General features: G+C 48.3%; 1 protein-coding gene across 1 annotated transcript in view; it reads right to left on the reverse strand.

Moving 5' to 3' along the window:
- ACBD6 (acyl-CoA binding domain containing 6) overlaps positions 1-16,063 on the reverse strand; it is an 85,724-nt gene that overhangs the window by 4,064 nt on the left and 65,597 nt on the right. The window contains exon 7 of the mRNA XM_035900741.1: positions 2,491-2,521. Coding sequence (XP_035756634.1) covers positions 2,491-2,521 — 31 coding nt within the window. The remainder of the gene's footprint in view (positions 1-2,490; positions 2,522-16,063) is intronic.

Consider the following 16,063-nt stretch of genomic DNA (forward strand, 5'->3'; position numbering starts at 1 on the left):
TTTTTTTTTTATTATTTTTTTTCCCTCCAGCGTCCCCTCCCACTGCCCTGCCACAGCTCAGAAAGAGCCGAACAGATGGTGCTTTGCAGGGAAGCCGGAGCGCCCATGAGGATACAGAGCCTGCCCACTCGGCGGCCACGTGGCCACAAGTGCTTGGAGCAGCCTTGATTTCCTCTGGGAGAGGCAGCGGCAATGATTTTAGTATTCCCAGCGGGTGGATGGATGGATGGAGAGAAGCCGAAGACTAACGGGCCGTTTAGCAGGGAGCCTGTGCTCATAACGTGATCAACATGGCACCGACCGCTGCCTCCAGCTTTGGAGGAGAGCGGTGGGTCCCACCGGTGAGCCGGTGCCTTTGGACCGCGCTGCCGGCTGGCCTCCACTTAACCTCCGATTAAACCCGGGGTCGGCGCTGATCGGAAGGAGGCAGGATTTATAACCCGCAGCAGGACGCAGTTTGACACCGGCTGTAATCAGGAGAGCTGTCACCACAAGGACAGCTGTCAGGCCACGCTGGCTCATAAAAAGGGATGGAGACACCCTAAAAGCAGTGGCTGTCTCACGGGATTTAACCCTTCCCTGAGCAGCCCCTAACAAAAGGGACGGTCCTGTAAAAGCACCGCTCTGTTCAGCACCACCAGAGACGGTTTTCAAACGAGCTCTCGTGCCCCTCTGCTGCCATGAACAGCTTGGTTACCAAGCGCCTACCGAGATCGTGAGGTTTTCAGTGAGTTCTAGTTTCAAGCAAGTAGCCACTTGAATCCAAACCGTTCACTCATTTAACAAGCTGTTTTCAAGACCGGGGCGATTTATGACCCGACTGGCTCAGAAAGGGAACGATGACAGTCTGGGTGCAGCGATGGTCAGCCAGGGACAGCCGGGCACCCGCGGGCACACCACGCCCAGCGACCCAGAGAGGCTTCCCCAAAGATGACGTACAGGGAGGGCAGCTGGGATACTACTCAAGGGGAAGCAAAAATTTTAACACTTAAAACGTTCTGGAAAAAAAAAAAACCCTGGTAAAATGTCATTATAGAAACATCTAAGCTGGCAGGGCGGATCAGAGAAACCCTTTCTGAAATAATGTTTAATTAAGTCAGCTTTGTTTGTTTGCTTGTGTTGAACAACCAGCTTCAGCCACCAGGCAGGGGGATCCACCTGCAAATAATTTACATTGAGGTGATGCACCCGCCCTTTACTTGCACGTAGTGGACTCGCTTGAAGCGGGTGCTCTTGGATAACTTACACACATGCCATGCTTTTGCACAACCTACTATAATCCACCGTCTACCCCTTGGTAGGCAGATGCCAGTGCCGGAGTTGGGAGCAGGGGAGAGCATCTTCCCAGGAGTGAGAACGCCCAAAACGCGGAACGAGCCGGACAGAGAAAGAGGCGAAGTGGCATTAAGTGCTGTCACTCTGCGGACACCGCTGCACTAAGCAACAGATTTGCTGCTTCAGTCAGAACGATTAGAATTTGAAAAATAAAGTATCCTACAGGAAAGAGCACATGGGGAGAAATCATACATTATTGTAATTACAGTCTCGGTTCAGGGGCCCTGGAAACTGGTAGTTTAGATCCAGATCCAAATGCTGTGCCTTGGACTGATGGTCTGCAAAGCAATTTTGCCATCCTGCTAATGTCCTTGTGGAGACATCATAAGAGAGAAAAAGACACAAACACTTCAGAATGACAAGTATGCTCTTAATTACTCAGTGACAGGCACTGAGAGAGTATAAAATAATAACTGGGTATGTCTTAATTTTGGAAAAAAAATATGATACAGATTAAATCAATACTTTTTTCCTATTCCCCGCACATCAGCACCGCATGTGTCACTTTAGTCTCTACTTTTCTCATTTGGGGACAGAACAATCTTTCAATTAAAAAGATTGCTATAAAATCATGTACCTAATTAGCATGTAATTGTAGGAGGGACACAAGCTGTTAACTTTGCCCTGCTGGTTTTGGTAGTAGAGAAGGGGCTGCTCTCTCAGCTGCGCTCAAAGAGGTTGGTCACCAGGAGGTGTGGAGGTGAAGGCCGTCCTTGCTCGTCCCCTTCCCCTCACCTGCGTAACCTGTTGAAGCCCCTGCAGCCCCTCCTCTCAACCCCCCGATGCCTAAGGGACGTAGGATCCCCTAACCAGAGTGGCTCCCGGGTCTGGAGGTAGCAAAGCTGCGTCCCAGAGACACACGGGCACACGGGACAAACTCTGCAGAAAATGCACCAGTAATTGGGGGAAAAGGAAGGCTTCAAGACGAAATTTGCAAAGGAGAATGAAGGGAGGACAGCAGTCTTCCTCGCTCCTTCTCCCAGCGCTCCTATTCACGCCATGCTGGGATTTGCCAGTGGAGATAGGTGCTGGTTAATCAAATCCAGCTTCCCTGCTCGTATTTCTGCTGAAATTTGCTTCCTGTATGTGGACCATTTACTCCAGCTGCAAATCCATCCTGTTAGGAGGGAACAACCAAGCCGAAAGGCAGCTTACCGTAATGGAGTGCAGTCTGGCCTTCCCCGTCCTGAAAAAGAGAGAGACTTGATTTTAGAGGTTCAGGTAACGTCGTGGGGATACAAGCAAATCCCAGTTTTAAATAAATAAGCTGAATCACAGCAATATTTTAATTGACTAGATAAACAGCCCAGGACATCCAGCTACCTGGCAGCCAGGCTTTGAATCACCATCTACCATCAATCCATATTGATGGATAATCAATACCTATCCATGCATAAGAGTGTGTGTATCACGTCATGACATGAGTATAATTCAGTTCATAGCGTTATCACTTCCAGCCCATAAAAATGAAGGATTTCAGTCCTACGGCCTTTCTTTGGGACCCTCGCTAATCCCGATGCTTTAGTGCAAGACGCCCCTGTGCAAGCCCAGCCTCAGCCAGTGACTTGAGAGAAGGGTAAAGCACGGGGATGCTGGCACAGCGCAGGGGAGCACATGGGGGAAAACCCCACTTTTCTTCCAACCAAATAAATCTTAGGTCCTCACTCTTTCAGAATTCAGGTCTGGACAAAGGCAGACCCAGAGCCCAAGCAATTTCTGTCGGGCTGCTGATGTCCCTCCCGTACAGGGGTGAGGAAAGGGCTATGCACAACGCTCAGGAATCAGAGCCAGTTGCTGAACTCATCCGTGTGAAACACCCATGGCGCAAGGACCAAGCAAATCGTGTGATTTGTGTTGGCACACAGCTCCCCCCTGAAGCTAACACGTACACCATTGCATCAGCTACAATGGTTTGGGAAGCGCGTCCCGCTCCCAGACTTGGCAAGCGCGGGCAGGGCTTTGCCGGTGGGCGGTCGGTGCTCCCGTGGCACGTCCAGCAGTGCAGACCCAGGCACCGCAGCCTCGTCCTGCCACAAGAACAGGTGAAATAACAGAAGGAAAGAATTACTGGCCCCTTTGCTTTCACTGCTCCACCAGGATTAGCCTCTAATGCAGTTCTTTGCCTCCTTAATTTATTTGCATCTGTTTATGGAGACTTAAGTTTTTAATTACCATCATCTTTGGGATTAAGGTGCAAATTCTACAGCCTGCCGTGGATTCTGGAGCAGGCAAAAGGGAAAAGAAGAACAGGAAAACAGGTAGAAATCCCACCAGTTGCTGTTCATGGCACTTCTGGCTTCCCAGCTTGTTGTTCTGTTTGATATTAACCCTGTTCTGCTGAGGAACTAGGAGCAACTTGTGTCTCAGGGTGGAAGGTGCCATGCTTTGCTCTGGGACACTGCACCAACGCAACCACTGCAGGAGCAATAGGGACAAAAGAGAAAAGCCAGATGTAACAGGCATCTGCTGCCTAAACATCCATTTCACATCTTTGCTGGGGAAAACTTACGTGTGTGTGTGTGTGAAATTTTTCCTTCCGTGTGCCGCTAAGCACTATTTGTGGCACTCATGCCAACATTTGGAGGCGCCTCAATTCGCGAGCCTATTTCTGCCCAAATTGCAGGGGAGCATAATGCAAATGGGTGTCATTAGAAGATGCTGCAAACCAAACAACTGAAGGAATCAAGGACAGCATCCATTGATTATTCTGCACTAATAAGGTAACCGATCTGAGCCAGAGCCCCCGAGTGGTCCTTAAGCACATGCCTGCTCGGAGGAGTGACAGGGCCGGCACTGACTTCAGCAAAATACGGAGCAGGGCTGGGGAAGAAGAGGCGGGAGCGCTACAAATGAGTTATTGGAAAGGCAGGCTCTCAAATATGCGGGTTGTGTGTGTGCTGGGGGATGGGAAGCCAGCTCCCCTCTGCATTGCCGCCTTCAAAATCATAGCTGACAAAACCTGCAGGTGAATGGGCTTGGAGATGTGCAGCAGAAATCCCTTTCCACAGGAACACTTTGCTGCAAAGCTCCTTGTAAAATACATAGAACTGCTCCAGGAATACTACAGCCATTTGTTCCTCTTCCAAAGGCCTGCATAAAGCACTGCTGCTTCAGCAGCAGGCTTTGGGCTAACGATGCTTTTTATTCCCCTTAGATGTACTTTCTGGCATTTATTGGGCTAAGAAGAGAGCGCAAGTCCTGGCATACAAAATGCATCTCTCTAATCCCAGTGCGGTTTTTAAAAAGAACTATTAATCCAGCGTTATGCAAACATTGTTTACACTTTATTTACGCTGTGGATTTTTTTTTCCCCCTTCGAGCCTGACGACTGGCCAAATGCTATTTGTTACACTTTGCAGATGCTATGCTATTTGCTTGTATTTTCTCTGTGACAAATTTTAATCCAGGTAAATGGAAAAAGCTCTAGTGTGGTCACTCTCTAAGGGCCTTGAAATGTCCTCGGGAGGCTGCTGATCTCAATCCCTCTTTGATTTGGCCTTTTGGAGCACTGTGGCTAATTGGAGCCCAACGTGCCCAGCTGCTCCGTGCACACCACTTGGCTCCAGGTATGGCAGCGCTGAGCCTTCAGCACAGAACAGTCACACCTGGAAACTAATCAAAGACGGGCCGTGAAAGCGAGGATTACAGCTCCCAATGTGAGATGAATATCGCCTACCAGGTGCTGGAAATGTTTGTTTTACAACGAAACAAGACATGCAGAAGTAGTCTTAAGATGAATTGTAGCTGGCCTTGATGCAAGGGATATTTCCTGATGTGCGACAGAAAGCAGTGGTTTCTGGAGCATCCTAGGCAAGGTGAGGTGTGCCCTTCTCCCAGGATGTGCCTCTCTTGTGACCCCAAACGGTGAGCGGACGGGAACTGCCCACCAAAGCCTCTGTCCTCATCCTGCTGCACCCTGCCCAGGGCACCGGCAAATGGCACCGGCCCAGCCCAGGATCACTGGCACCAGATTGCCACATCGCAGCCAGGAGCGCATCCTCTGCAGCTAGAAGGAATGCAGAGATGCCAGCGGTGATCAGATGGACCACTTCGCTCTTCTGGCTTGCAAGCAGGGGCAGCTAATTTTTGTCCATCGAAACCCATCAGGGTAGTTGCTGGTTCACTTTATACAAAGCACTGAGTTGGAGGGGGATGTTTGTCGTGGTTGTTCACTTCTTCTCTCTCCAGTTTAGCTTTCACATTATGGAAATGCAAATCATACAGAGGTGCAAGTACAACAAGACCCAGAGTCTAGCGATACACACTGAAACCAGTCATTTGATAAACCTGTAACGTAAAAACCCGAATACCATAACCAGTTATTTCCAAACAGTGTCGATGGAAAGTTAGGTAATTGTGGTGCATTATAATTTCTGTGCTAAGGCATGTTAATAGAAATTAGAGACGTTTTTTCTCCCAACATGAGCTTGACAGAAGCACAAAGAGAAGGTGTTGAGGAGGGGAGCTGATGTCAGGGAGGGCAGAAGAAGAGATTGGGCAGCTCTGGGGCCAACGCTGAGCTCTGCTCTATGCCAGGATGTTGCTGAGAAATGCCCTTTCAACAACACGCATCAGGAATAACATCAACGCGACAGGTTAAAAAGGAGGAAATCGGAGGCCTGATTCAGTGAACTTCAGCACAAAAGGGGGAAAAGGCTAGGCTCAAAGCAGTAATGCGTGATTCTCTACAGCTTTGCTTCCACCTTCCAAGGCACTGGCAGGTACCAGTCCCAGAGCCCTTTTAGGAATACTCTGTCCATAAAAAGGAGCTCATGGAAATGGCAGAACCCATATAGGCAGACAGAGGATGACCAGAAAGGGAGGAAAGACCATTACACACTCACATGTCGGAGCGCTCAGTCCCACACACGCAAGGTACTGACCAACAATGGATCAGTTCCAAGCTTTCCTCTTGCCTCCTAATGCCGTGTGCCATCCCTGGTGCCTTTTATAGCCTGCTGGTACATCTGGCCACAGCAGGATGACAGCCGAGCTGTGCGGCCTTCAAGGTTGACAAAGAGTGTTTCCAAATACTTCAAAAATAAAACCAAATGCCCACGTCTACAAAACTCATCAAAACAAAGATGCTACAAAATCACCGGTACCTCTCACATCCGTGGTCTGCGACAGATGTCACTCAATGAAAATCCAACTACCAGTGGGTAACTTATTGGATAACAGGATTTTGTTCTGCTCCTGAGAAATTTAAGCAAGAGAAATGAGAGAAGATGGACCGAGCGCAGATGGACCAACTGTCTTATCCGTTAAGTGGTACTATGGCTCCTGCACGCCAATTTTGTCTTATAAGTGATAGGATTATATCGGTGTTGCCATCCCATGTTCGTTCCTTGGGAAATTCTGTACCCTGCTTAACCTAACACAAGGTTTCTGGACTGAGGGGCAGAGACACGGAAACGGCTTGGCCGGGCCCTGCTGAGATGCTGCACAGGCTATAAAACACAATTCCAGCTGCCCCGCCATGGCAAGCAGACCTTGATGTGCCAGTGTTTGACTGCACTGGTTTCATGGGGCAGTTTTTAAACAGTGGCACATGAACATTGATCTTCCAGACCTGCCTCACTCGCTCTCCAAGCTGTGTACAGAAACCTCTGCGAGCAGGAGGGTGGCCCTAAGGGAGACACTATCTCTTCCTCCCATCTCCCATGTTTTACTTAGCCCAAGTACTGAAGGAGGAAAAGCAAACCCATGCTGGTTACCTGGGCGAAGTTTGGTCCAACTAGACCCCATATAGGTGATGAAGCTGGGGCCGGACAGCCCTCCGTACCAGCTGCAAGGGGTCTGCACAGGACCCCCATGCCTCCACAAGCACTTGCTCTGCACCGAGACCTCATCTCTGTGCCTTCGATCGCATCGCCAAGCGCAGACACCGTCGGCATGAGAAGCACAGCAGAAAACATACACACCAACCTCTCCCTTTTGAGGGACAATGCATGCACTCTATATTTTAAGGTATTCTTTCCCCCACATCACCTCTTCTTTCTGTTCATTTGTGGCACCTTTTAAGGTGCACTCTTGTTCCCATTGACAGACTCCAAATGTTGGCAGGGATCGCAGGAGATAAGACTGATGAGGTGATAAGAGTGTTTAACAGCGCTGGGTCCTGGGCAGCATGGATGGGCCAGAGAGAAGATAAATATTTACACTACATCTTTAGAAGGTGAGTGAATAAAAAGGGCTAGAATAATACAGTTTCTGAACAAGCACCGGTGCTTAGGAGCTGTGAATATAAATCTGCAGCCGCATGACACACACTCACTCAAGCCAGGGAGATGAAAAATAGCAAGAAAATACTTCCCTCCACTTTTAAAAAGGGGTTTATTTCTCATTTATTTCCACTTTAGCCTTCAACTTCCCAACAATTTACTTTAACCTCATCACCTCCTTTTTCTCTCTCTGAAATTTTATCCCCAAGATGACCGAGGGTGAGACTACGGGGAAAAGCACACCAGAATTCACATGCAAATAGCCCCCCAATACGCAAAACCAGGCAACGTGGGCTAATACAACCAGTCCGAACTCCACCAGACAACTCAGTGGATGGCCCCAAGGCAGCCTTTATTTTCATTTACGTGCTGCTTTTGCACACAGCAGCCTGGATTTGGACACATCCATTAACACCTGCAAAATGAATGCTTGTCCAGTTGAAGCAGATTGACGAGCGGATCTCTGTGTGTGCAAATGCTGGCACAGAAAACCAATGGTTTAGTTTGAAATTTGATCCAGTTATTTTAAAATCCCTACCTTAGACCAGTGTGCACCCACATGCACCTTGACTTCTGCTTTTAATCGCCTCCTGAGCCTTAAAGCAATACCAGGGGCAGCACAATTTGAGAAACAAGACCACATAGATACAGCTTTGCGCCAGAACATCTAGAGTCCCAGATAGCTCCAACCATAGGAAAACAAAACAGGCTTTTATGTTTTGTCCCCATTTTTCAGACTGGGTGGCCCACACGAGGATAACTGGTTCGCTGGTGTTTGTGAGGTTACAGTTGTTAATGCTAAGCATAGGCTGTTGTGAGACATCACAATGTGCACCCTTGGTACCAGCTCAGGCACTCCCCAAGGACCAATGCCATGGGACAAAGGATGCAGAGCAACCTCTGGCAGAAGCAAAACCAAAATCCATGCACTGGTCACGAGCAGCTCTTACCCGGGGATTGCAAATAGCCCAAGCTAACAAGCGCGGGGCTTGGGTATCCCAGAAGTTTGGTTCCCCAATTAACTCTTCTACTTCCCCTGCCTGTGGGCAGGCTTGGCAGGGACCCGTCTCTTCCTGAGCTCTCCCTCCCCAAGAGCTCTCTGCTCTGCCCCCTTCCTTCCATTCAGACCTTTTCCTGCACTGTGCCAGGCAGATATCCGTAAGGACGGAAGGTGCTAGACAGATCTTTATCATCACCTCTTGGGCCCTTCTCCAGAGCCTACCGCCAGGCCATCATTTGGCTTATCTTCTAAGTGCCTCACCGATAAATTAGATCTGCATAGAGAAGCAATTATTACATTTCTAATGGCATGGACCCTTACAGCACAATCTGCTACTGAAAGGCAAAGAAAATTGCATTAGCTTTTGTTTGATTCAAAATTATGATCACGGGAAGAGGGATGTCGAAGCCCTTTAAAGCCAAGCCTCTGAGCTGGGGATCTTTCTGTCTGGGGACCTCCCTATTCATATTTGCTGCCTGAGCTCATACTGGTGGGTCATTTAGGTGCACTAATTTGGAGGGGCCCTCTGCTTGCAAAGCCGCTGTTAAAACCAGATCTAAGAAAGCTCAGAAAGCATACGATGCCCCGGAACTGCCACTCGCTCCCTCCCGAAGCCTGCATCTGCTAATGCACCCAAACGCCACTGGCCCGAGGAGTTCAGCGTGCCAGGGTTACGCTAATCCCTCATCGCCCTAGTTTCTAACTGGTGGCGTACCTAAATTTCCAAGTGCAATTTCAATGGGATTTATCACATCTACTATCATCAGCACGTAGTGCTGCTGGCACAGATACAGACTCTCCATATCCCGCTGCAGACATGGCCATCTTTAATTGCAGAACAAAGTGATTTCCAAATCTACGGCTCTGAAACTCTCCGGGCTGTTTTCCCGTTGAGCATTTTCACCCCAATTTGCAGCCGGCACTCTGGGCACAGCTCTGTATTTGTACGTATGTATTTACAGGCTGCTCCAAAGAGTATTTGCTACTGCTTGTTACTTCCAGCATCGAGCATCTTTCTGCTTGTCAAACAAGTGCATTGGTGCAGTATAAAAGCTGCCGGGAAGCTGCCGGCTCCCTCAGCCCGGGGATCAAAATGGTGTTTGGAAAGAGCCGGTGCCTAGAGCTGTAACAAGTGTCACCGCACTGTGGCTGAGCCAGCCTCCAACAAGACCATGCAAATGCAATCCCAGGCTGCAAACAGAACAATATTCCTCAGGTCAAGATGTTAAAATCTCCCTTCTCACGGTGCTTCCCTGCCCCCTCCCCGCGTAAAAGTTAGTAGCTCTTGTACTGCTTTATCACTTTAGCGTGGCTGAGGCAGATACCTGGTTATTTAAGGGGCAGGATAAATGGGCTGAGACAGCTTTCCCATCCCCAATTCACTAGGGAACGCTTGGAAATTCCACCTGACACCAGGACCCGCGCTGTGCTCTTAAACAATCTCCCGTCTGATCCGATTGTTCCCCAGTGGGGAGGCAGGCTGCAGCTCGCTCAAGAGTCATTGATTGGATTAACAGCCTAATTCCCAACAGATGAATAGAATACTGATGTCTTGTCAGCCCACATCATAGAAGGAAAACACAATCTGCTTCTACAGCCCCAAATTTAACCCTTTGCTTCCCCCCCTCCTCAGGGCACGGGCCCAAACGTACGGGTCCGGCACTTTCAGCTCGAGATCCCTACCCATTTGAATGAGAAAAGATATATTAACCTTTGGGACGCTTTGCCTGATCATCTACATGCCATGGGATCATACGTTATTTTCTGTAAGGTTGGTTTTGTAAGAAGCCCTCTTTTCATCCTCTCTAGATGGAAGAGATTTGTACCAGGGACGTTAATTTATTTTTTTTTTCTTCTCTATTTTACCACCTGCGTTAAAGGAAATACTGTGCGCTTTGCAGTAAGCGGTTGAAATTCATTAACTTAACGATAGTTATTCTGAAAAAATACAGATACTGAACGTTTTCTGAGTCTATCATTTGCTTAGGAGGATGGATCTGCCTGGAGAGGAGCATCCAGCCGCGTTGCAGGAGAGGCATCAGCGGCAAAGCCCTCTCCCTCCAGCAGCTCTTGGCAAGCTGCGGGGCAGGGGAGAGAAGCTGGGCACATCGTTTGCTCTCGGAGAGCTCCCGTTCTCCACCTCCTAATGGAGACACTAATGTTTTCTTACCTCATAGAAAGACTGTGATAAGAAATTAATTGCTACTGGTCAAATGTTCACTACTACAGAAGCAGGACCGTGTGCATATTAAAGAGATTCTCCAAGAACAAAATTTATTTATGGACTCCTTGGCACTGCCTGCATTTATTTCCTTGCTCAGGAGGCAAGAATAAATAAAAATCATCTGATATTAAGAAATGTATTCAGAATGACCTATTTTTTTTCTCAGATCATTGGGGTCTATAATGCTGTGGGTTTTGTTTCTAACAGCCACCTTTCATGCTTGTGTTTACAAATCAGGCAGACACACATTTAAATATTGTCATTTTTCAGCAGCAATCCTAGAACGTACAGAAAAAGAGCTACAGCACTCACGCCAGGACTGTAACCCATGCTGAGAGGTGGCCTCTGGAGTAACTCAGGTCCAACAGTCTCAGTGGCAATGCCTTACCAACTCTTTCACTGTTTTCCCCACCTCTGCAAGGTGGGTATCACCCGAGATTAGCTGTGTTGCTCTGTGAAACAGAAAGAAGGTTATTTCCAGTTTCTTTCAGATTTTACAGCTCGCAAGCAGAGAGGAAGGATTCCCTCCATCACTCTGCAGTGATCAACATGTCAGATAGGAGAGAAAGCCCAAAAGGATGGGGGTGCATACCCTTTTTCCCTTTCGTCCTTTTAACAGCACCCGTTAGCAGTGAGGGTTTTCCAGACTTCATCATCTCACAGCACTAATATGCGTATTAAAAAAATTTGCTAAGAGATGGACTGAAAGAAACAGGCCTTCCCTCTTCTGGCTGCCAATACACCAACCTTACAGATAGCCCCATCTTCAGAGAGATACAAGGTGCTCCATGTTCACCACAGAGGTAGTGGGGAGGCAACAAGTACATGACAGAGCTGCCTTAAGCAAAACAATTAGTGAGAGATGCCACATTGGCTCAACCGATTCAATTAATGCAGTGTTAGTGTTAGCATTTTAAAGTCATTCCAATTATTAGCTCCTTTTCCAGTTTGAAACCGTAATGTTTCATTTTCACCCCAGATGCGAATTGTTCCAGAACGGCGATAAATAAATGAGTCAGATGACCCCCGTCCAGTCCAGCCCCTGTCCCATAATACGGCTGCATTGTATATCTGCGAATCCAGGGTAAGGATGGGGACTGGGGCAGTTGTGCCCTGGAACTAGCAGACTGCAGGTTTTATAAATACATACAGAAATAATTAAAATCTAAGGGGTTTAGAAGGGTTAATCTCCTTTAAATAATCTCTGCCACAAAGCCTGTAAAGTCACTGCTGGCGCTATGCCCGCATGGGACCGGCTGTCGGATATCAGGACAGCACGTGTGGACGGGAGCAGAGAGATTAAGCGGAAGCGCTGCTGCGGTGGCCCAGCAGACACGCCGATCCCCCGCATATGGCTCCCCCGGCCACTACCGAGGGGCTGGAAATGCTGCGAGCAGGATCGGATCCAGCACCAACCAGCAAGTCGACATGCTGCTTGCTCCACCTGATCAAAGAGAGAGAAGGAAGCTTGATTAGGCTGCTAAATTTAGCAGGTTGGACAGGAGACAGTGGGAGCCTAGAGCGTTGCTGCCACTGCTCAGTCCACCTGAGCCCGTTCTGACTTCAAGGCAAATGCTGGCTTGTATTTATTGAAGGGGATTCAGGACTTTGGAAATAACCTCTTTTCCTACGCAGGCTTGAACCCACAGCCCTGGGTGGCCAAGGAGATGCTGCACTTTTAATTGTCAGCTGTAAGGGACTCAGCTGCCACTCTGCATTTCAGGATGCCCTCTTCATATAGTGCCCTTTTAAAGCCAACAACCGAGTGATCACTAGAGATAAAGAAATCCAAAAGAAAGCAGAGAAACCACCCCTGTGTGGGCTAAAGCAGTGCCACATCTGAACCCAGGAGTTCGATTTCTGCTGATCTTGGCAAAGGCAGGGTCAGCCGAAACGCCCAAGAACCTTGCAGTGGTGGCTGGAGCCCTGGCAGGGAGCTTGCAGTGTTGCGACGACTGCAGGCATGGTTGCAATGAAAGCACAGCAGCGTTGCACGTGGTCATGTGTCGCAGGAGGAGCAGAGGCCCTGCGAACGGCCTAGGGAGCTTTTTCTCTTTTAAGTCAGTGAGGATAAAGACTCTGGAGACTCTGGTTTGGTCTCTTAAACCTTCCTCGACTTCGTACACAAAATCAAAACTTTCCATGTTGAGATGGTCTGAACCATCCTCTGAACTCATTAAATGAGATCCGATTTTGGTAAGCCAAGCTTGGGGAAGCCTAGGGTAGCAGGGGAGCTGAGTTACAGCGGCCCACAGCCCTCAGCTTGAAAGCCAATTCTTTTTTTTTTTTTTTCCCCCCGCTCTTTTAGAACAAACCCAATGCCGGGGACCCTGCTCAGATATTTGAAAGCATCTCAGGATAGTGCTGTGCCCTTGCAGCCTCCAAACAACCCTTCCTTCCCAAGCACGCCTGTTGTCTTAAGCATGACGACTCCTCTTTGCGGCTAATCTGGAATTAGAGAGGACGTTCGCACGCTCACAGCCGGCTGCCAGAGGGGGAAGGCTTCGGAGCCTGGATCCTGCCCCAAAGTGGACCACTGCCAGGAAGAAGCTGACTGCACGTGTTGACTTAAGATGCTCCTGTCTCATCACCTCAAAGGGCTGCTGTTTTTGTGACATCCAACAGCCTTTTAGCAGCCTTCGTGAATTGTATTAGTATCTGATTTACTGTTTTTTATTTTATAAGGCATGAAGCTGCTCTGTCATTTGATCATCCACCACCAAGCACAACTACACATTAGACTCTGAAAAATCCCCTCTCAGCCTACAATCATTGGGACTGTTCCCCAATGGAAGAAAGGAGAAGTAAATAGAGAGGGGAAAGGTTTATCGGTACTGCTTATTCACAGAGAGTCAGGTTTCCAAACAGCTCTTAATGAAGTGCCAACATTAAGGAAAAAAAGGAAAAATGTCTGGAGAAAACTGGCTAAGGACATCAAACTATATCAGTAACCAGGATTTCTCGATGGGAGCCACAGCGCTATTAAAATAAAGCTGAACTAAGTACTTGCAGTTTGGTCTGTCATTACTTATTTAGCGAGATGCAAAATTGATCTTTGCTTTAAAGGGCTCTTTCAAAGTCTAGAGGCAGTGCTCGCTCCCTCCTCGTGCTGTATAATAGAGGTGTTCCTAATGAAATTGAGCAGGTTCTGGAGGCAACCGGGCAAAACCGCGGCCAACTTTGTAACAGACAGATTTATGTTCAGGGATGTCCTGCTTTTTGAATGAGTTATTCTGCACAGGGCAGGAATAACAGGTTCGCCATTCATGGGTCGTACAAGCGCAGCAGAAGGTCAAGTTCCCTGGTGGTGCTCAGTTGGAGCCAAAGGCGGGGCTGCCATCACATCTGGGGCTGAGCTGAGCGGGTCCGTCCCATTTCCTACTAAAGCAGCCCAGGGAGCCTGCTGGGACCTGGACATCTGCCCCCAGCACCCAGAACTGGGACCAGCCCATCTCACACTGGGCGGACGGCTAGGGAGGAGCAGATGGCAGGTACTGGTGGTGGCAACCAACGTGGGGCAGAGCTGAACCAGTGACCTCGAGGTGAAAGGCTTCGTATCTCCCATTATCAATCCCCAGAGCCCCCTCTGAAGTAAGTGTTGATACATTAATCTTTCTGACTGATGGAAACAAACTGCAAATATAACATTCCGGGGGGGAATCTGTCTTTGTTTTGAGACAAAACCATGCTTAAAAACATAAAGTTAAGGGCACACTTAGGTTTTGCTCTTTCATCAGAAATGTTGCTGGTTAATGCCACTCTTTTTCTCTTCCAAGTACCAAAGTTAAAGAGCACGTCAGCCCGCATTAGTCTCTGAGCACAGCCCCACTGTGGACTGCAGCAGTACATAATAAACTGGTGTTTGCGTTTCCTCCTGTGCATGCTGTCTTCCTAAATAGTTTAATAACAAAGGAGTATATTTAGGAGCGCTGCTGGAGTGCCTCGATGAAGCATGTTGTGCAGGATAAATACCTCCACATCAGGACACTTTTCAAAGCCATCAGGCAGAGGGGTCAGTCTGTTGTGGGTTTTTTTAAAACTGCACAAGCTAATGCTTTAAGAGTGTCTTGATGGAATCAGGGAAATTGGATTGTCCCCCCATTTGCTGGCCTAAAACAAGCCTTTTTTTATTTATCCCATTAGAGGAACACAAGGGAAACCTTTTAAATGTCACTAAAATTTTCCCTGCATTGCAAAACCCAGTCAAAGGGGTTTTAATTTTCCCTGAGACCTCTTAAGTAATGCAGTATGTCAAGGTTTAATACATTGTGTGTAGGGGATTGTCTGTATTCTATGCTGTTTTCACCAGGGTGACTCTGTAGGATCGGTCCTGTTTGCTGGATTTGGTCCCTGCCAGCACCGAGCTGCTCAACTAGCAGCTTCACCAGCTCTGGTGAAACAAATAGGCAAGCGATAACAAGAGATGTGCCTTCCTCTGGATCAAACTGAGATTCCCCAAAATTAAGCAGCGCTGGTCACTCTCCAGTAATTTTGTTCTGCGAGTTGGGGCGCTCTGGTTTTGTGAGTGCCTGTAATTTACAGGCTTTATTTACTTATTTATAGGAGGACTAGAGAGACTTGGCAAGAGGCACTTATGTATGCAAGGCTCCAGATTCCCCTGGAGTATTTAATATGACAAACATAAGCTGCATAGCAGAGGCGGAGCCCAGGATTGAAAACTGGCAGCACACAAAGTGCTGAAGCACACCGGCTAAAGACAGCAACAGGGTCACATACTCTTTAAAGGCTGGTCCAGGGTGCACTCAAGCCCTGCTGTCCCGATGGCTGCAGGCATTAATGCCAAACCAGCTTCTCCTGGCCCCTCCGAGACCACCCCGCTTGTCAGCCAGCATGGAAGCTGGAAGCTACAGGTGATCTGTTCTCCCAGAATAATCCCAACTAGTAATGTCTGCTACTAAAATGTACCATTATTTTGCTCCTACAGGATAAAGGAGGCCTCTATCCATGCTGTCCCTGTTTCTTTTTGTAAAACAGTGACCACGTCATCATACCACAGCAGAAGAGGACTTGGGGTGCTAAGTTGTTCTGAGCTGTGTAATTCTCCCCAGCCCTGGTTTTGCACGGAGAGGAGGACTTTGAAGGCAATGAGCATCTAAGCTGGGGTACGTTAGCCCTCAGCCTCTTGATCCTGAACTCACACACTCACACGGAGAGCTGGGGAAGGTGCAGAGCCAGGGAGAGCGAGGAAGAGGAGGCAAATCCCAGCCTCTCAACTAGTCACAATAAAACACAGCCCTGAGACTAAGACACTGCCTCCTC

Source organism: Egretta garzetta, unplaced genomic scaffold, assembly GCF_000687185.1.
Source record: "Egretta garzetta isolate BGI_Z169 unplaced genomic scaffold, ASM68718v1 scaffold598, whole genome shotgun sequence".
In the NCBI taxonomy this organism is placed as follows: domain Eukaryota; kingdom Metazoa; phylum Chordata; class Aves; order Pelecaniformes; family Ardeidae; genus Egretta; species Egretta garzetta.